Source organism: Xenopus laevis, chromosome 1S, assembly GCF_017654675.1.
Source record: "Xenopus laevis strain J_2021 chromosome 1S, Xenopus_laevis_v10.1, whole genome shotgun sequence".
NCBI classification, from domain to species: Eukaryota; Metazoa; Chordata; class Amphibia; order Anura; family Pipidae; genus Xenopus; species Xenopus laevis.
Window position 1 is genome coordinate 10,573,888 of NC_054372.1, and position 21,519 is coordinate 10,595,406.

At 41.1% G+C, this 21,519-nt stretch overlaps 1 protein-coding gene across 1 annotated transcript in view; it reads right to left on the reverse strand.

The window, feature by feature from the left end:
• Positions 1-4,179: 4,179 nt before the first annotated feature.
• Positions 4,180-21,519, reverse strand: part of ctbp1.S (C-terminal binding protein 1 S homeolog) — a gene marked incomplete at its 5' end in the record, with an annotated part of 36,019 nt that continues 18,679 nt past the window's right edge. The window contains 4 exon segments of the mRNA NM_001094704.1: positions 4,180-5,368; positions 16,953-17,070; positions 17,600-17,727; positions 18,491-18,621. Of these exon segments, the coding sequence (NP_001088173.1) occupies positions 5,182-5,368; positions 16,953-17,070; positions 17,600-17,727; positions 18,491-18,621 (564 nt within the window).

A 21,519-nucleotide genomic window follows, 5' to 3' on the forward strand; every position in this document is an offset into this window, starting at 1 on the left:
ACAGCAGCACAGAGCATGTGCAGTGAATCAGCAGAAAAGAAGATGGGGAGCTACTGGGGCATCTTTGGAGACACAGATCTTTACTGCTAAAGGGCTGTGGTTGCCTTGGGCTGGTACAGAGGCACAAAACATCATGTACAACATTTCTAGGACTTTAGTTCTTTTGGGTCTGCCATAGTTTTGGCAAGAACATTTCACAAATCTCTTAGTAGGTGTTGAACACAGCGACGTTTCCTATAATCAGCTGGTTATGACCATTGTCAGGGCAAAACAAGCATAATTAAATGTTCATATTCCTATTTATTCATTAATATTATGGGTTTTTATCCCCCCCCCTCCAAGCCATAATTGGAACTAATCTGTGTGACTGTAGAGCTATAGAGTAAATACCATCTGCTCGGAACTTATACAGCACCCGCTTGCTTGTAAACATTGCCAGGGTTTCATATAAGCATCAGCAAATACAATATGACACAGTGATTTAACAGCAGCCATTATTCTCCCCGTTATTGGCGATACGGTTATGAAGAACAAATGCCAGCAATAAAATTAAAAGGGACTGTCACGAAGGGACAGGTCTGTCCTCAAGGGAAACTAGAATTCCATGCCAAGACCTGTATTTATATATGATAAACAAACATATCTTCTTTTATTGTTGTTATTGGATACAGGAAGATGCCATGTAGCTCTCCTTTCTCTTAAAGGGGTTGTTCACCTTTACATGAACTATTAGTATGATATAGACAGTGTTATTCTGAGATTATTGGTCTTCCTTTTTTTGGGGGGTTTTCAGTTATTTAGCTTTCTGCTCAGCAGCTCTCCAGATTAGTATTTCAGCAGATATCTGGTTGCTAGGGTATTATTTGCCCTGGCAACCTGACAGTGGTTTGAACAAGAGACTGCAATGTGAATAGGAGAGGGACTGAATAGAAAGATGAGGAACAACAATACAATTGTAGCCTCACAGAGCAATAGTTTTTTTGGCTGCCGGGGGTCAGTGACCCCCATTTGACAGAAGAGGAAGGTAAATAATTAAAAAAAAACTATAAGAAATAAATAATAAAGACCAGTTAGTTGCTAGGAATAGGTCGTTCTTTAACATACTAAAAGTTAACTTGAAGGTGATCCACCTCTTGAAAGTGATCCTGTCGGCAGGATTTCATAGAATTGCGTCCGTCTTTACTACGTTATATTTTAGGCTTCTTTGTTTAATGTTCTACTATTCCTTCATTGTTATTGTTACCTTTGTTGTACTATGTCAACTGTCCCCATCACATTCTATCTGCTCAGCTTCTAAAGCAATAAACTTGACTATGCTGCTTGGGGAAGCTCAGCTTCTCATCCACTGGCCAGAGCCCACTGAGCATGTGCAGAGCCACAGACACTTAGAAGATGCCTAACAAGCATGAGATGTTTGGGTTGAAGTTGAAGTTGAAGTCCTGGATCATTACTGTTATAGGGATCCAACACTGACCATAGAAGCTATGGTAAAGCAAAAAAAAAAAATAGTTATTCTTCAGCCCCTTTACATTTCCATTAGGCTGATACAAATGCCAAGAAAAACAAAATCAAGTGGCTCTTTGTGCAGATCCTTGGGGATCCCAGTTTTATAGTTGATGCATAGGCAGGACCAATAAATGCACCAGTAAGTAGGGATGCATCAAATCCACTATTTTGGGATAGTTCCTGAATCCTTCATGAAAATTTCAGCCGAATACACAAATCAGGTGCAGGAATGGTAAAACAACCGTGCGTCACGCTTATGTCATTGTGTGTGTGCTGAAAAGTCACGTGATTTTAAGGATTCTGTAAGTAACCCAGTCAGGGCCACCATCAGGGGGCACATCGCCAAAGTCTCGAAGATCCGAAGTCCAGAAGAATTGAAGAGCCAAAGTCCCGAAGAACTGAAAAACCGAAGTCCCAAAGAACTGAAGAGCCGAATTCCCAAAGAGCCGAAGTCCTGAAGAAATGAAGAGCCTAAAGTCCTGAAGAACTGAAAAACCGAAGTCCCAAAGAACTGAAGAGCGGAATTCCCAAAGAGCCGAAGTCCTGAAGAAATGAAGAGCCTAAAGTCCTGAAGAGCCGAAGTCAGAAAAACCCGAAGTCCCGAAAAAATGAAGAGCCAGAGTCCCAAAGAGCCGAAGTCCCGAAGTCCCAAAGAACTAAAGAGCCGAAGACCCAAAGCCACGAATGGAGCCGAAGCCGCAAAAAGACCCAAAGCCTCAAAAATGACCCGAAGTTGAAGTCCTGAAGCTGCAAAAAGACCTGACGCCCCGAAAGAAGCCAAAACTGAAGCCACAAAAAAGCCAAAGCCATGAAAGAAGCCTAAGGTAAGTTCCACTGAACACTAATTTGTTTTTTTCAAAATTTTATTAAACCCCTGGCCGCCAATATATTGTTTAATACTATACAGGCCCCTGGCCACCAATGATTTTTTTTTTAACTTGTAGGAGGGCCCTGACCACTAATGTTTTTTTAAAAACTTTTATGGGGGGCCCTGGCCATCGATGATTTTTTTTAACTTGTAGAGGTGGCCTGACCACTAATGTTTTTTTTATATTGTGGCCTTTTGTTCTGAATCTGCTGCCGTCGTCAGTTGTGATGAATACAATCCTTCTTCTGCCTGATTCCCTCTGTCTCTCCAGCCAATTTCCCAACACTGTCAATGTTTCTAAACGGGATCATTATTTTCCCTTGGTTTTGCCTGATTCGCACATTAGCGCAAGAGCGACTTATTATTAAAACCATAGCCCCCAGTTCCCTTCCAGGAGCAGAAATAAAAAGAGACAATTTCCAAGTTGATGTATTGCTAGAAAACCAATTACCCTCCTTACTGGGAGTCCTGACTACTAATAGTGTCACAGTAGACAAAACATTGGCTTTTGCAGCGAGACTGAATCTATAAGTGGCCGGTATTCGGGAGTCACTTCATTACTCAGCGCCAACGAGGGAAGCACTCAAACCCACCTCTTAATAAACACTAATCAACTTCATAAAATTAAGTTGCACAATCCCTTGGCCTCTTGTTGGCCAAAGCTTCACATCCCATTTAGGGTTCAGATTGGGAAATCAGCCAAATACTAAACCATAATTGACCATGGGATTGACCTTAGACGAGAACTAAACCCTAAAATGAATATGGCTAAAAATATATTTTAGACAGGGATTCAGCCTAAAGTTTCAGCTTGTCAATAGCAGCAATGATCCAGGACTTCAAACTTGTCACAGGGGGTCACCATCTTGGAAAGTGTCTGTGACACTCACATGCTCAGTGGGCTCTGATTGGCTGTTGAGAAGATAAGCTTAGGGCTCGTCACTAATTATCCATCAGAAAATGAGCTTCCCTGGCTGTAATATAAGCTGATGCTACAGGTTTGCTGATTATTCAATTCTGATGCTAATTGTACTGGTTTCTGTGCTGCCATGTAGTAATTATCTGTATTAATTACTAATCAGCCTTATATTGTGACATTTCTATTCTATGTGTACTGTATATTGTGAGTGGGTCCCTAAGCTCAGTAAGTGACAGCAGCACAGAGCATGTGCAGTGAATCAGCAGAAAAGAAGATGGGGAGCTACTGGGGCATCTTTTGGAGATAAAGATATTTACTGCTAAAGGGCTGTGGTTGCCTTGGGCTGGTACAGAAGCACAAAACATAATGAACTACATTTCTAGCTACTTCTTTAGTTAGGCTTCAGTTCTCCTTTAAGGAACATATACATATGCTGACCACTTTATTTGACTGGGATATATATATATATATATATATATATATATATATATAATATCAAAACAGGGGGGTTGTGGGAGCACTCTAAAGGCTTTAAAGTATATATATATATATATAAGTATAATAAATGCTATTGCATATGTACCCAAATAGGGGTTATTTTGTTACAAAGTTATGATCATAAAATTGATACTGTATATATATATATATATATATATATATATATATATCCTACTATCTTGTACAAACGATGACTGATCAAAACCAACCTCCAATTACACCTGGATGAAGGGCAGTTTGGTTGAAATCAGACCAACTGCATGACCAAATTTGGCCATTTATGGTCATTTCCATTGTCTCAAGCTGGCTGGTGTTCCTTGTAGTTATAGTGATCCGCGCTATAAATTGCACTTCAAATGCAGACACACAAATGACTAAGAGCAATGTGTATTTTTCTGGGATTTTATTTCTTAAAATAATAAGTCATACAAATGGTTACAACTCACAAACATGATCTTAACCCAAAAAACAAACGGACAAAAAAAAAAAAAAAAGGAAATAAAAATATTGCTAGCCTACCACATTACCGGGAAGGAATTCATGTAGGCAATGAAACGGAACTACTTTCAGTAGTCGGAATTTCCCACATACCACCATCAATATATACTTTTTGCAACCAGAAACACTGGCGCTTTATTTATTTTTTTCCTTACGAAATTCCTGTTTTTCCTTAATATTGTTCTTGCCACAGTTATCTGATAAGAGGGGTATCCATGCTAAAATAATAAGGGAAATAAACTCCCCCTCCCAAAAAAATATTTTCCGGTTTTTACTAAATCATTGAAAAAAAAAAAAAAAAGAAATGTACAAGACAAGCAGGTAGAAAAACAATGCACTGTGTGGCTTCCAAAGAAAAAGTGGGATCACATATTGTCCTGAGAAGTCTGCCAACTGACTGCTTTATTGGGCATACATATAAAAGAAAATAATATATTTTTTAAAACTTTTTTTAAACCATCAAAGTGGTTTGCCGAATGCCTCTCTCTCTCTCTCGTGTTCCTCCCAGTTGATGGCCAAGTGAACAAACCCCTTTTTTGTTGCAAGAACTGTACACAAACAAGTACATTCATGATATAATTAACTACTGACTTTTCTTGAGCAACGAAGGACCCATTGGACACAGAACAGTGAAGTTATTCCACTGGACAGGAACTACAATTTTAAATGGAGGGGTGGGGGGGGAAAGGTCCCAAATTCTCTTTTTTGTCTCCCCCGTTGTATGTTGTATATTTGGACCAGTCCCTAAAAACAATAAAAGGTCAACTTGTAAGTTCAGAAGGTTTGCTTCGTTAACCAAAATCCAGATTTTTTTCCTCTCAGATTCTTCTTCCCGTCTTCTGTGAGGTTGAATGCTTAGATGCCGGTGGAATGCTCGTGGCTTTCCTGAGGGCTACAACTGGTCGCTTGGGTGGTCTCTGTCAGCCTCTGGTTTGACGGTTTGGCCGGGAGAAGGAGCATGAGGTGGATGCACAACAGCTGGGTGCCCATGTGATAAAGGCATAGCAGTTGGTACTATTCCTTCTACTGCTGCTGCTGGGATGCCAGCTGGAGCCACACTTACTACCCCCTGGGGGTATCTGCAAGGAGAACAAACAGGTACATTCATTAACTGAGCATGGAAGTAACTTGGATCCAGCGCGGGGTACGTGCAACGCTACTAAATAGATTTAATGTGAAATGACTGCAGATAATGCATAAATACAGCAACATTCTCTGACTAAGTATTGCACTGCTGGTTCTGCTCTGGAGGAGATACTCTATGGTAGTGGCTGTGAGACCTTTTCAGTTGAAGCCCCCCTTCAGATCAGGGTGCCCTTAAAGGAGAAGGAAAGGCTTTGTACACTTGGGTATGCCAAATGATAGGCACCAAGTGATTATATTGACTTACCGTATATACTCGAGTATAAGCCGACCCAAGTATAAGCCGAGGTACATAATTTTACCTATAAAAACTGGGAAAACATATTGACTCGAGTATAAGCCTAGACACAACTACAGCCCTGTCTCCCAGCAGCGCACATTCCGCCAAAGTGATCTCCCAGCGATCAACCGGACTTCTTTGCAAAGTTGATGGTGACAAAGAATTGCCAAACGGATTACTGTGTGCATTGTCCCACTGTCCCACTACCATGTGCAGAGGGTGCTGTGTGATATTGCCATCACAGTTAATCCTTCATATAACCAACAGAGGGCGCTGTGTGATATTGCAGTCACTGTTATTCTTTCATATAACCAACAGATGGCGCTGTGTGATATTGCAGTCACTGTTATTCTTTCATATAACCAACAGAGGGCGCTGTGTGATATTGCAGTCACTGTTATTCTTTCATATAACCAACAGAGGGCGCTGTGTGATACTGCAGTCTCTCCCCATGCGAACTGTTGGTATAGGAATGATTAAAAGTGACTGCAATCTCAGCTACTGCCCACTGACTCGAGTATAAGCCGAGGTAGACTTTTTCAGCACATTTTGGATGCTGAAAAACTCGGCTTATACTCGAGTACATAAGGAAACCCCGGCAGAAAACTGCACGGGCCCGGGGTTATACCAGTGAGCACCATGGAGCGATCCTCTTCCGTCTTCTTCTTTCTTCAAATTTCTTGGGGAAGACGCATGCGCAGTTGAACAAAATAGTCAACCTTTTACTTAAAGGAAAACTATACACCCCAAAGAATGTAGGTCTCTATAAAAAGATATTGCATAAAACAGCTCATATGTAAAATCCTGCTTCATGTAAATAAACCATTTTCATAATAATATACTTTTCTAGTAGAATGTGCCATTGGGTAATCATAAATAGAAGATTGCCATTTTAAAAAATAAGGGCAGCCCCCTGGGATCGTAGGATTCACTGTACTCACAAACATACCAACAAACCATACATGCAAGGTCACATGAGCCAATGAACAGACAGAGTTTTGTCTTTTGCTTCCTCACTTCTTCCTGTTACAGTTAGAGCTGCAGTATTTCTGGTCAGGTGATCTCTGAGGCAGCACACAGACCATCACGAAATGGTGGCTCAAGGCAAGAGATGTAAAAGGGCATGATTTACTTAAATATATATTCCAGTTTGGTAAGATTCTTTAATATGCCAATTAATATGATATGAACTGTTGCTTAAGTGTTCATTTTGGGGGTATAGTTTTCCTTTAAAAGAGGATCACTCCGTGGTGCTCACTGGTATAACCCCGGGCCGCTGCAGTTTTCTGCCGGGGTTTCAGGTAAGTCAATATAATCACTTGGGGTGCCAAATGTTAGTACCAAGCCTTTCTTTCTCCTTTAATTCATAACAAGGTTACAGACATGGGGAACCATTGGTGTATCAGTCATTCAGCCATAGTTCTAAAAAGATCTAGGGCAGCAAATGTTTCAATCCCCCACCTTAAATATCACCATAATGATGCTGAAATTGAGCTTTCATGAGAGCAAAGAGGCATTTATCCCCAAATTTATCTAAACCGGCTTTTCTGCTTGGCCCCCTGCCACTGCTCCAGGCCAGCACCCCCAGCACTGTAATGCTATGTTCCAGTGCTATGATGGATTTTTCTTAAAGGAGAAATAAACCTTACAAATGAATATGGTTTAAAATGTCATATTTTACATACTGAACTTATTGCACAAGGCTAAAGTTTCAGCTTGTCAATAGCAGCAATGATCCAGGACTTCAAACTTGTCACAGGGGGTCACCATCTTGGAAAGTGTCTGTGACACTCACATGCTCAGTGGGCTCTGATTGGCTGTTGAGAAGCTAAGCTTAGGGCTCGTCACTAATTATCCAGCAGAAAATGAGCTTCCCTGGCTGTAATATAAGCTGATGCTACAGGTTTGCTGATTATTAAATTCTGATGCTAATTGCACTGGTTTCTGTGCTGCCATGTAGTAATTATCTGTATTAATTACTAATCAGCCTTATATTGTGACATTTCTATTCTATGTGTACTGTATATTGTGAGTGGGTCCCTAAGCTCAGTAAGTGACAGCAGCACAGAGCATGTGCAGTGAATCAGCAGAAAAGAAGATGGGGAGCTACTGGGGCATCTTTGGAGACACAGATCTTTACTGCTAAAGGGCTGTGGTTGCCTTGGGCTGGTACAGAAGCACAAAACAAAATGTATAACATTTATAGCTACTTCTTTAGTTAGGCTTTACTTCTCCTTTAAGGGAAAGGCCCAGTTTAGGGGTTGAAAGGGGGCATTTTTTGTTTGGGGAAGTTAATAATAGCAGTGTTTCCATTATTTATGAATATATAGAAACTGGCCATATTATGGAGGTTAAGCCTCAGTAAATCTTCATTATCGCCTGTCTATGGTGCAGTTTGACACCACCAATGATCTACCTTGTTAACTACATATTTGCTTCAGCTTAAATGATTCCCCGTGTCAGTGGGAATTCCTTCTCTTACCCATTTGGCCTATTTCATGGTCAGTTGCTATTTCTGTATGGGAATAAATAAGAATAGACGATAGTATGTAAAGAGAAGAGGGCTCATTTATAAACAGTGGGCAAATTTGCATCTGGGCAGTAACCCATAGCAACCAATCAGTGAGTGGCTTTTCTCACCAGCTGCAGGTTGAACAATGAAAGCAAACATTTGATTGGTTGCCATGGGCTACTGCCCAGATGCAAATTTGCTCAGTGTTTATAAATGAGCCCCGAGTATTAACCCTTTCGCTGCCAGCCAATTTGGCCAAGTTGAAACTTCTATTGCCAGACCGTTTTTGAACATTTTTTGCTCTTTCACTTTAGGGGACTTGCCTGGGGGGGTCTTTTAGTTTACCCACGAAAACAAGGTATAGTTTTTCTCAGGACAACCTAAGCTTTCAAAATATGCTAGTATTTTGTTGTCATTCCACTCCAGTAAAAAGATATGGGCTTCTAAATGTATAAAAAAAAAAAAAAAACAGTTTCACATGATAAAAACACATATATCAGAAGCATAATTTATTTTATGCATGAGAGCATGGCAGATTTGGAAAGTTCTGTGTCTCTTGAACGCGCCAATACCAAATATATATAGTTTTATGGAGATTTCTTACTTCTATAGATCAAAAACTTCGAAGCAGTAAACTACCAAATTTCCAAAGCACTGCTCTACAAAACTGCATACATCTGATTTCAAGACCAAACATTCCACTAACAGTAGGTTTACCCTAAAAAAACTACACCTTATTGGAAAGAACAGATTCTAACGAATTCAAAATGGGTAAATATATATTTGTACTCCAAACTACCAAGTTGCAATTCTTTCCTAAATTTAGCAGTTTTTATAAAAATGTGTTACATTTTTGAAAAATTACCTCAAAGTGTCCAGTCTACAGCATCGTATCTCCCACATATCATTATATACCAAGATACAACACCCTAAATATGAAAGCCCAGGGTCTGCTGAACAGTTTGATGCTCAATATGCATAGGTGCACCTAAGTATGTGGCACATAGGGGCCCCAAAACGAAGACACCCCATATGAGTTATCAGTTCTGGAATTCCAAATACTGCAAAATCAGCACATTTACAGCATTTCTCAAGGGGCAAAAGTACAAAAATGCATGTTCACCCCAGAAAACCATATATTTTTGGAAAGTACACATTCTGACGAATCTAATATGGGTATGCATGTCTTTCTACTCCAAAGTACCAAGCCGTAAAGCGTTCCTACATTTGCCAATTTTTATGACATTACCGAAAATCATCTCAATATTGCAACTCTGAAGCATCGTATCTCCCACATATCATTATATGCCAAGATAAAACACACTAAATATGAAAGCCCAGGGTCCGCTGAACAGTTTGGTGCCCAATATGCATAAGTACACCTAAGTATGTAGTGTATAGGGGTCCCAGAACGAAGACAGTTCTGTAATTCCAAATACTGCAAAATCAGCACATTTACAGCATTTTATGAGGGGAAAAAGTACAAAAATGCATGTTCACCCCAGAAAACCATATATTTTTGGAAAGTACACATTCTGACGAATCTAATATGGGTATGCATGTCTTTCTACTCCAAATTACCAAGCAGCAAAGCTTTCCTACATTTCGCAGTTTTTATGACATATACAAAAATCTCCTCAATACTCCAACTCTAAAGCATTGTATCTCCTACATATCATTATATACCAAGATAAAACTCCCTAAACTTGAAAGTCTGGGTCCGCTGAACAGTATGATACCCAATATGCATAGGTACCCCTAAGTATGTGGCATATAGGGGCCCCAGAAAGAAGACACCCCATACGAGTTCTGTAATTCCAGATACTGCAAAATCAGCACATATAAAGGATTTTGTGACAGGCAAAGGTACAAAAAATTACGTTCACCCCAGAAAACCATATATTTTTGGAAAGTACACATTCTACCGAATAAAAATTTGCTAAAACTGTCTTTCTACTCCAAACGTACATACTGCAAAGCAATGCTAAATGCAGTGGTTTTTATGATATTTCTGAAAATCGCCTAAAAATATTGCAGTTGGTCGCACTTATCCAACCCAATTTCTTACATACAAATGGAAAACACCCTAAATATTGACTTCAAGAGTCTACTGAACAGTATGATGCCCAATATGCATAGATACACCAAAGCAGAGGGGCACGTGCGGACCCCAAATGAAAACAGTGCATAAGAATTTTCTCGGCTGTCAATTCGCCTTCTGTGAACATAGCACACTGACTGCATATAATGTGCCGTAAGACCCCCTAACAGTACAAAGACCCCCCAAAACCATATATTTTTGGAAAGTACACATTCTGCCGAATAAAAATTTGCTAAAACTGTCTTTCTACTCCAAACGTACATACTGCAAAGCAACGCTAAAGGCAGCTGTTTTTATGATATTTCTGAAAATTGCCTAAATATATTGCAGTTGGTTGCATTTATCTCACCCAATTTCTTACATACAATTAGAAAACACCATAAATATTGACGCCAAGGGTCTACTGAACAGTATGATGCCCAATATGCATAGATATACCAAAGCAGAGGGGCACGTGCGGACCCCAAATGAAAACAGTGCATAAGAATTTTCTCTGCTGTCAATTCGCCTTCTGTGAACATAGCACACTGACTGCATATAATGTGCCGTAAGACCCCCTAACAGTACAAAGACCCCCCAAAACCATATATTTTTGGAAAGTACACATTCTGCCGAATAAAAATTTGCTAAAACTGTCTTTCTACTCCAAACGTACATACTGCAAAGCAACGCTAAAGGCAGCAGTTTTTATGATATTTCTGAAAATCGCCTAAAAATATTGCAGTTGGTCGCATTTATCTCACCCAATTTCTTACATACAATTAGAAAACACCATAAATATTGACGCCAAGGGTCTACTGAACAGTTTGATGCCCATTATGCATAGATATACCAAAGCAGGTGGGCACGTGCGGACCCCAAATGAAAATAGTGCATAAGAATTTTCTCGCCTGTCAATTCGCCTTCTGTGAACATAGCACACTGACTGCATATAATGTGCCGTAAGACCCCCTAACAGTACAAAGACCCCCCAAAACCATATATTTTTGGAAAGTACACATTCTGACGAACACAGAATTGCTAAAAATGTGTTTCTACCCCAAATGATCAAAGTGTAAACGATGCTAAAAAATGACACAAGGAAAAACAATGCAAGCATAAAACTGCAATAAAAATCACAAAAAATCAAATACAATTAGGAAAATCAACAAAATAACAAAATAACTTTTCTGACAGCGTGGTTAGTGGTCAGAATGCTTGATCCAGTAGTCACGCTATGAAATCTAACGTTTTTTGGGGAAATAACAAGAGGGAAACTTGAAAATGAAGAGCTAAAAAAATAAAAAAAGTACAAAAAACCCCTATAAGTGTGTGTTTGTGTATGCATGGATGTACAGCTCTAAAAAGTGTATACATTTGTGCATATGTGTATGTGAGTGTGTAAATAAGTGCCAAAGTGTGAAAAATCAGAAAACTCAGAAAAGCAAAAAAAAAAAAAAAAAAAACTACTTTTACTAATATGTGCATTGTGTACATGTAAATGCTTGTAAATGTACTAAATAAGTAAAAAAAAAGGGGCACTTACCGAATCTAGATGAAGGGGGTCCTTTTCAGAGCTGTAGGGTCCAGGATCGATGAGTCAGAGCAGCAGGAAGTGCGTGGGCGGCGCTGGAACACGTGAGGTCCGGGTCCTGCGACAAGGAAGCTGTTGCTGCGTCTGTGTCGCTCCTGGAGAAGGGTGTCGGCGAGGATCGGCGATCTGCTGCAGGTAAGCTCGTTGCCCAGGGGGTTGTGGCGCTGATCGCTCCTCTTTGCACGCTGTTTTTGCTGCGCGTGCAGAGGGAGCGCTGACTTAGTAAAGAACGTAGCTCCTACGTTCTTGGCACTTAAAGCCTTTTTTAAAAGAACGTAGGAGCTACGTTCTTGGCACTTAAAGGGTTAAGAGGTTGAGTGAGGAGAGGAGGAAAAATATGCGGAGAGGGTGATCTATGGTCTAAGCCAGTGATCCCCAACCAGTAGCTCGCGAGCAACATGTTGCTCTCCAACCCCTTGGATGTTGCTCTCTGTGTCCTCAGAGCAGATGCTTATTTTTGAATTCCAGGCTTGGAAGCAAGTTTTAATTGCATAAAAACTAAGTATAGTACCAAGTAGAGCCTCTTGTAGGTTGCCAGTCCACATAGGGGCAACCAAATGGCCAATCACAGCCCTTATTTGGCACCCCAGGGGACTATTTTATGCTTGTGTTGCTCTCCAACTCTTTTTACATTTGAATGTGGCTCACGGGTAAAAAAAGGTTGGGGACCCCTGGTCTAAGCAGTGATCTCCAACCAGTGGCTGGTGAGTAACATGTTGCTCTCCAACCCCTTGGATGTTGTTCCCAGTAGCCTCAAAGCAGGTGTTTATTTTTGAGGCAAGTTTTGATTACATTTATGGGCAAACAGAAACTCCTGTAGGCGGCCAGTCCGTATAAGGGCTACCAATAGCCAATCACAGCACGTATTTGGCGCCTCCAGGAACATTATTCATGCTTGTGTTGCTCCCCAATTCTTTTTACATCAGTGGTAAAGGCTGATACATTAGATAGGTATAAGAAGGGGTTGGATGGTGTTTAGCAAGTGAGGGAATATAGGGATATGGGAGAGAGCTCATAGTACAAGTTGATCCAGGGACTGGTCCCATTGCCATTTTGGAGTCAGAAAGGAATTTTTTCCCCCTCTGAGGCAAATTGGAGAGGCTTCAGATGGGGTTTTTTTTGCCTTCCTCTGGATCAACTGGCAGTTAGGCAGATTAAAAAAAAAAAACTAAAAGGTTGAACTTGATGGATGCGTGTCTTTTTTCAACCTTACTTACTATGTTAATATTATGGGACATGATACAATGACAATCATTTCTCTTTACTGAATGGGGACGTTGCCATAACAAATGAGCAGATTTGGGACAGAAGGAAAGATCTACCTGTTCATCTTGCAATAAAGGTCACTTTGCAGAAACAAAAAGCCTGAGGAGCCAGATGGGCGGCAGATAGTGGGGGACCTGTATCACCAGAGTGACATTTTGATGGGAAACGAGAGTGAATATGCGAGTGGGTGAGGGAAGCACAATGGTTTCATGTTGCAGAAAGTCTATTAGCATATTAAACATGAAAGTGATCAATCCGCTCTTATCTCTCGGTGCAGCTACATGGGGAGGGGGCAGCATTATCCCACGTGACGCACTAAATCCCATTTAAGGCCCAGGATAACGGCAGGGATAAGTCATAACTGAGGAGAGAAGATAAGGGCATCAAATGGTTCTTCTAATCTTGAGCGCTGGTGTGCACAAATAATATAGCATGGATATGAGGGACGTCTATCACCCCCTTCCATCAGGTGTGGGAAACCTGAATCCTGCTGAAAAGGGCCGAATCCTGGATTCGGTGTATCCCTAACCATTAGGAATTGGTTTTATGGACATGGCTCAATGTCAGAGGAATAATTTTGTGTTCCAAAGACGGCTGTGAGTTTAGTGTAGGCATTACGATGTCTTTTAATAATTCAGCAAACAAGGGTGCAATAGCAGTGCCCTCCAGTCATACAGGCTCCTCTTTGTTCTATTTATGGGGCCCCAGCAATCGGTCCAATCAGAGTTGGTCATTCGAAACTAACATTTCTGTTTTATAGAAACTCCTCTAAGCCACAGATGTCCAAACTATGGGGATGCCCCTCCCCCTAGCAGGCACAGTGTTATGAGCGGGGGCACCTAAGGCACATTCGGGTAGTATTTGAGGTTCACATCTGCTATTCTAGAAGAACAATGATCGTGACATTGGTGCAAACACTTATTGGCTGTCATGGGTAACCCGGAGACTATAGCAGGGTCCTGGATTTTATTTTTTTATATCTGTAACTTTTCAATGAGCTAAGGGAAGCCCAGAACTGATGTTGGACAATAAATAGGGATCTCTGCCCATTTACACCCAGATATATACCCATCTAGGTGTCAGAAATTATAGTGGTACCAATCCCTACTGCAGTGATTCCCAACCAGTGGCTCATAAATAACATGTTGCTCTCCAACCCCATGGATGTTGCTCCCAGTGGCCTCAAAGCAGGTGATTATTTTTCAATTCCAGGCTTGGAAGCAAGTTTTTGTTCCAATAAAACAGTTGTACTGCCGACCCCTGTAGGCTGCTAGTTCACAGAGTTTGGGGACTCCTGCTCTACTGCATACAAGGAGTATTCATGTGTGTGTGTATATATATATATATATATATATATATATATATATATATATATATATATATATATATATATATATATATATATATATATATATATATATATATATATATATATATATATATATATATATATATATATATATATATATATATATATATATATATTGTGACAGGGTGTTTGGGAAACACCACTGTCTTAGAGCAAAAGACACATAAAAGAGTGCATTTAAACTGCATTGTATGTGCTGCAAAGGAATATTTGGCTCAGGTAGGGTTAATATTCCCTCTCAGCCAGGTAATTAAGTGGCAGCTGAGAGAGGATCTACCTGACCATGTAAAAGGGCTGTGTGAGTACAGTTCAGGTCTCTCCAAACACCTCCTAGAGTGGAGGGAAGTGAGGGGCTTTGAGAGACAGAGCTGGGCAGAAGGAGCTTTTCTGCCAGCAAGAGAGTTCCAGAGCTTGGAGCCTAAATCCCTTGTGGGGAAAGAAAGAGAAAAGGGCTGGCAGAGGCTGGTGAGTCTGAGTTCCAGGAGGGGAAGCCAGCAGGGCTGAGTGTGAAGCCCAAATACTTCAAAGTGCAAGAGGGTGAGAGTTTCCCTTGATGGTGAGCGACCAGAGGGGGGAAAACCCTGGAATGTATTTGCTGAACTGTACCCTGCATGTTCTACAGTGAAGTTGTTGAACTGTAACCTGAACATTTTTTCTGTTGCCTTTTAGTTGGGAATGCCCAGTGCATAATAATAAACCTGTGTTTTTGTCTGAAGCCTTGGTGTCCCTGTCTCTAAGCTCAAAAATCCTACGCTTACCTGCCTACCAAACGCTAATTCCCCCATAAAAGTGCATGTGCAGGCCAGTGGCATGTCACTATATATATATATATATATGCCCGGATTTGTGGCGAGGCCACATTGGCTCGGGCCTAGGGCGGCAAAAAATAGGGGCGGCATGCCGCCCAGCCGCATTGTGTATATATATATATAATTCCCTCTAGTCATAAAAATGGTAAGTCTCCTGGATGCTGTGCCCATTTCCAGTGTAAAACTAAATGTGCCCAGTGATGCAGACGCCAGATAGTGATGTTTAGATGCACCTAATGCGAATACGCTCTGTGACGCAGAGGCCGGATACTGGAGTCTTCATTCCTATAAACATTTCCTGTATAGAATGGCCTTTTAAAGGAGAAGGAAAGCCAATATTATTTTTTGTAATCTTGGGGACTGTTCTAACGCTCTGCTTTTAATCCTTTCACCTGTGTGAATGCAGCAATCCTCTTAGGGTTACAGCTTTCCCAATCGATATTCATCAAAAATAGAGAATGAGGAGAGCACTCAGGAGAGCAGATACCGGATATGATCAAAGTTTCAATGCCAGACGACATGATTAACACGCAACATGTTTCGGGACTTGCGTGCCCTTTCTCAAGTGTGACTGACATGTGTTGTGTGTTAATCATGTCGTCTGGCATTAAAACTTTGATCACAGCAGTATCTGCTCTCCTCATTCTCTATTTTTGACCAATATTATTTTTATTGCCAATAGATTAGACACAATAGTTCAAGCTATAACACTGCATTTATTCTGCAGAATGCTTTACCATACCTGAGTAAACAGCTCTAGAAGCTCTCTGATTGTTTAAGATAGCAGCTGCCATATTAGCTTCTTGTGACATCACTTCCTGCCTGAGGCTATCCGTGCTCACTCATAGCTCTGGGCTCAGATTCCATCAAGGAGGAGAGGGAGAGAGGAGCAAACTGAGCATGCTCAAGCCCTAGCCCTGGAGATTTAAGCTGAAAACAGGAAGTCTGATACAGAAGCCCATGAGTACACAATAGAAGGAAAGAAATGTGGTGTTTCTTTTGACAGAGGACTCAGAGCAGCATTACTTTGAGGGTTTACTGGTGTATTTATATAGACCTTTCTGATAAAGCTTACTTACTTTTAACTTTTCGATCTCCTTTAAGGAGCAGAATTAAATGGCAGGCGTCCATATAATGAAAGACTTTGTGCTGAAGTGAGAGCATGGGAAAAGCCTCACCACAGACAAAGTTTCCACTCAGTCTCAGTACATGCCTGCTGACATGATACCAGATTTAAAGGCAATGCGTCAATCATGAAAGCGTCAGCTCTTGGGCTGTCACTAAAGTTGAGCTCCTTTCCTATGGGTTGCTGGGAAACTGTAGGTTTTTTTTATTCCTGGTGACAGTTATACAGATGTAACCCAATGAAATCTGCAGTCGCTTCAAATATTTACTGCAGTCAGGATCTGCCAGTGCTTGAAAACTCAGCAGCCATAACCCATATCACCTCTGAGTTCTGCAGCAGAGCAGTATCTAACCTCTATATACTGAGGAAGCACACGGCCACAATGGGGCTGGGGGTACAGGGGATTGGTGGGGGTCTGCTGCCTTGGTAGTCACCCACGATTTTATAAATCTAATGTCTATATGCATCTAAAAGCTATGTTTACCTGTAGGCACCGCCATTGAGCTCTGGATGAACAACCCCAGGATCCATGCTGGCCCAATGTGTTGCTGCAGTTAAGTGATCTTTATTAACACAGTTTTTCAGGCTGTCAGGAATGCGACCTGTGTGACAACGAAAATAGCATGATGATAGAACAGGTTTAGTTAGTTCTCCTTCTATGCACATCTGCTAACTAGTGATGAGCAAATTTATTCGCCAGCCATGACTTTGCGGAAAAGTCGCCATAAAAAAAACGGCCATTGACTTTAATGCATTTTTGAGCAAGAAATATTGTTGCGCGCGTAAAAACGCCCATTGGCTTCAATGCGTTTCGCTAAATTTTTGGCGTTTCACAATCTTTTTTCATTTTTCAGCGAAGCGCAAACAGGACAGATTCGCTCATCATTACTGCTGACATTCCAAAATAAAAAATTCAGAAGATCTTATGTGCAGTTGCTTATTTGTAGGCGTGGACCCATCAGTGACTGTTACTATTTGCGCTCTTGGAAATATAATCTGCTCATGTGACTGAAGAGCCATTTTCTCAGCTCCGTTATCGTTGCAGCAGTTTTATACTGCTCCCTTGTGGTCACTGCTCAGACCTTGCAACCCCAAAAATGGCTACAGAAATGAGCACATAACATCACCCACCAGTAATTGCTCTGCGGATTTCCCTCGCTGCCTCCTCCCGCATCTCTATGGACGCTTGCTCGCTGTACCAAGACGCGTGGGGTGTACAGATGAGGTTTGGGGCATCTTTCAGGGGTCCCTGGGTGAAGCTGCACAGAAAACAAAGCATGACGTTTATTCTGGGCTATTCTGGGTATAGTCTTAAGAGCCACAAAGATTATTATCTGATGTCAGCATGATTGTAGTTATAAATATATAATACACAAAAGCCACAAATATCCTGTAAATGATATCCTCATAAATTTCTCTCAGTGATGTCATCAGTTATAAACGGAGCTCAGTGATGCCATTGTCACATGACTCACTAAAATTAGTGTATTATAATAAAGTACCGCTTGCTGGAAAATATGAGGATATTAGAGTTACCTCGGAGTTCCATGACCCGTATAAAAACACTCGATTGTGCTCATGAAACTCCTCGGTGACTTGTAATATCCTTACATTTTACTATAGGGGGTACTTTATTCACTATTTAAAAGTTGAACCACTATTGTAAAGATATATCATTAATTTTTTTTTTTATTATTATAAAAGGGGCATTTCTTTGATGACAATATCAGTAGGGATGGGCGAATTTTTTCGTCTTGTTTCGCCGAAAAAATGACGCCCATAAACTTGTATGGCGGCATGCGTAAAAAAAAAAACAACAATGTCGCCATGCGACAAAAATTTTTTGATGCCCATAGACTTTAATGGGTGTCTGCGACATTTCGCCAGCGGCGAATTTTGGGCGAAACGAAACGGGTCAAATTCGCCCATCCCTAAATATCAGCTAAAAGACCGACCAGTCTTATGAAACCATATAACACTCTTACAGACACACTATGATCAAGCCAACACAATGTACAGTACCTGAAAGGTTCCGACTCATGTACATCTAATGCCGCTCCTCGTATCCTACCCTCCTTTAAGGCTTGTGCCAGCGCCTTCTCATCCACCAAGCCCCCTCGTGCTGTATTCACTAAGAAGGCGCCCTGCCTCATCTGTGGGTACAAACACAATTTAGTATTTCAGTGGCACACACACACAGCACAGTGGTCTTTCTACAAAGTGTGCCCAATACTTAATAATCAATGACATGAAGAGGCCAAACATGAACGAAGATAATCATTCCTGTGTCTTTAAGAATAATCTTGCCTGAGAAGGGCAACTAACTGTCAGTTGCAAATCCTTGGCTTGGGGCAGTGGCAAAGACTAACATTTCGGACATTGCAATCTGCTCTCCTAGATACACCTGAAAGCTCACTTGAAGAACAGTTAGGGGAAGAATTAGGGACAATAAAGGAAAGCACAGATTGAAGGATAGTTATTGTTAGATGTCCATTTACTCTCCCAGATACTCCTTAAAACTCAGCTTGAAGGACAGTTAGGGTGAGAATAAGGGACAGTGTTCGTTTGCTCTCCTAGATACACCTGAAAGCTCAGCTTGAAGGCCAGTTTTAGTGAGTTTAAGTTGGTCATACATGCAGAAAACTACCCATTTGGTGAGGTCACCAAACGACTGGGTCTCTCCCCAATAAGGTGAATTAAGGTGAGAGATATCTGGCTGATTGGATCACAACCCTGAAAATACAGGGGGTCGATCGAGGGCCACCTCAACAATCTGATGCGGTCCTTGATCCGATTTTTAAAACTTGCCAATCGGGCAGATATTGATCTGGGAAGCTCGTTGGAGGACCCCATGCACTAACCAATTTGGTCTGTTGGCAGCTTATATCGGCCCCAGTATGGCCACTTTAAGGAATAATGTCCATTTACTCTCCTAAATACTCCTGGAAGCTCAGCTTGAAGGACAGTTAGGGTGAGAATAAGGGACAATGGCCATTTGCTCTCCTAGATACACCTGAAGGCTCAGCTTGAAGGCCAGTTATGGTGGCCATACATGCAGAAATCTACTCATTTGGTGTGGTCGTCAAATAAGCAGGTTTCTCCCGGATATGCCCCCCTTAAGGTGAGAGATATCTGGCTGATTGGATCACAACCCTGAAAATACAGGGGGTCGATCGAGGGCCACCTCAACAATCTGATGCGGTCCTTGATCCGATCTTTAAACCTGGCCAATCGGCCAGATATTGATCTGGGAAGCTCATTGGAGGGCCCCATACACTAGCCAATTAGCTGCCAATTTGGTCTGGCTGATCTGATCATGGGCCCTAGGACCCAACGATTGGCTCACAACTCTTAAAATACAGGGGATTGAGGGCCACCTCCAATTGATTCGGTCCTTGATCAGATTTTTAAACCTGGCAGATCAACATCTGACTGATTTTCGGCCAGATATTGATCTGGGAAGATCATCGGAGGGCCTCATCCACTGCTGGCAGCTTTTATCGGCTCCAGTATGGCCACCTTAAGGAATAATGTCCATTTACTCTCCTAAATACTCCTGGAAGCTCAGCTTAAAGGACAGTTAGGGTGAGAATAAGGGACAATGGCCATTTGCTCTCCTAGATACACCTGAAAGCTCAGCTTGAAGGCCAGTTTTGGTGAGACTTTAATGGAACAGTTCAGTGTACAAGTAAAAACAGGGCAAATAGATTGTATGTGCAAAATAAAAAATGTTTCTAATATAGTTAATTAGCCAAAAATGTAATGTATAAAGGCTGGAGTGACTGGATGCCTAACATAATAGCCAGAACACTACTTCCTGCTTTTCAGCTCTATAACTCTGAGTTAGTCAGCGACTTGAAGGGGGGCCACATGGTACATAACTGTTCAGTGAGTTTGTAATTGATCCTCAGCATTCAGCTTAGATTCAAAAGCAACAGTTATGTCCCATGTGACCCTCCCTCAAGTCACTGATTGGTTACTGCCTGGTAACCAGTGGAAACCAAGAGAGCTGCAAAACAGGAAGTAGTGTTCTAGCTATTAAGTTAGACATCCAGTCACTCCAGCCTTTATATATTACATTTTTGCCTAACTTTAAGGTGGCCATACATGCAGAAATCAAATCATTTGGTGAGGTCACCAAAGGTTTCTCCCTGAGAAACAGCAGGTTTCTCCATTATATGTCCTGCTTAAGTTGAGAGATATCTGGCTGATCTGATTATGGGCCCTAGGACCCAACGATTGCCTCACAACCCTTAAAATACACGGGGTTGATTGAGGGCCACCTCGACTAATTGATTCAGTCCTTTATCCAATTTTTAAACCTGGCCAATCAACATCTGACTGATTTTTGGCCAGATATTGATCTGGGAAGCTCATTGGAGGGCCCCATAGACTATCGTCAGCTTATATCGGCTCCAATATGGGCACCTTAAGGAATAATGTCAATTTACTCTTCTAAATACTCCTGGAAGCTCAGCTTGAAGGACAATTAGGTTGAGAATAAGGGACAATGGTCATTTGCTCTCCTAGATACACCTGAAAGTTTAGCTTGAAGGACAGTTATGGTTAAACTAAGGCATAATATCTATTTACTGTCCTTGGGCCTTTAATGAAGGCTGTAACGGAGTATGTTCTGCTCTATAAACTAAAAACAGTGGCAGGATGGTGTTTCAGTCTTCAGACGACTAAAACATGCTGCTGAATTTAAATCAAGGATTCTCAATATTAACATTTATAAATATGATGCAGGAAGAGACAATTTGTAGCTGGTCTTCATTTATTATTTGTCTTCGGTTCTGCCTTTATCCAGCCTGAATGCTATCTAGTTACTGGGGATTGACTGCCCTGGCAACAAAGTCAACAAAAGTTAAATTTTCAAACTGGTAAACAGCTGTAGAACATAAATGTTGAAAATATAATGAATATTGATATATTGAAAATATATTGAAAATATTTAAAAAAGCACAACGATTTACAAAATAGATAGAATTGCAAATTGTCTTAGACTGTCACTAGAATATCACTTTGTCTCATAGGAGGTTCATGAAATA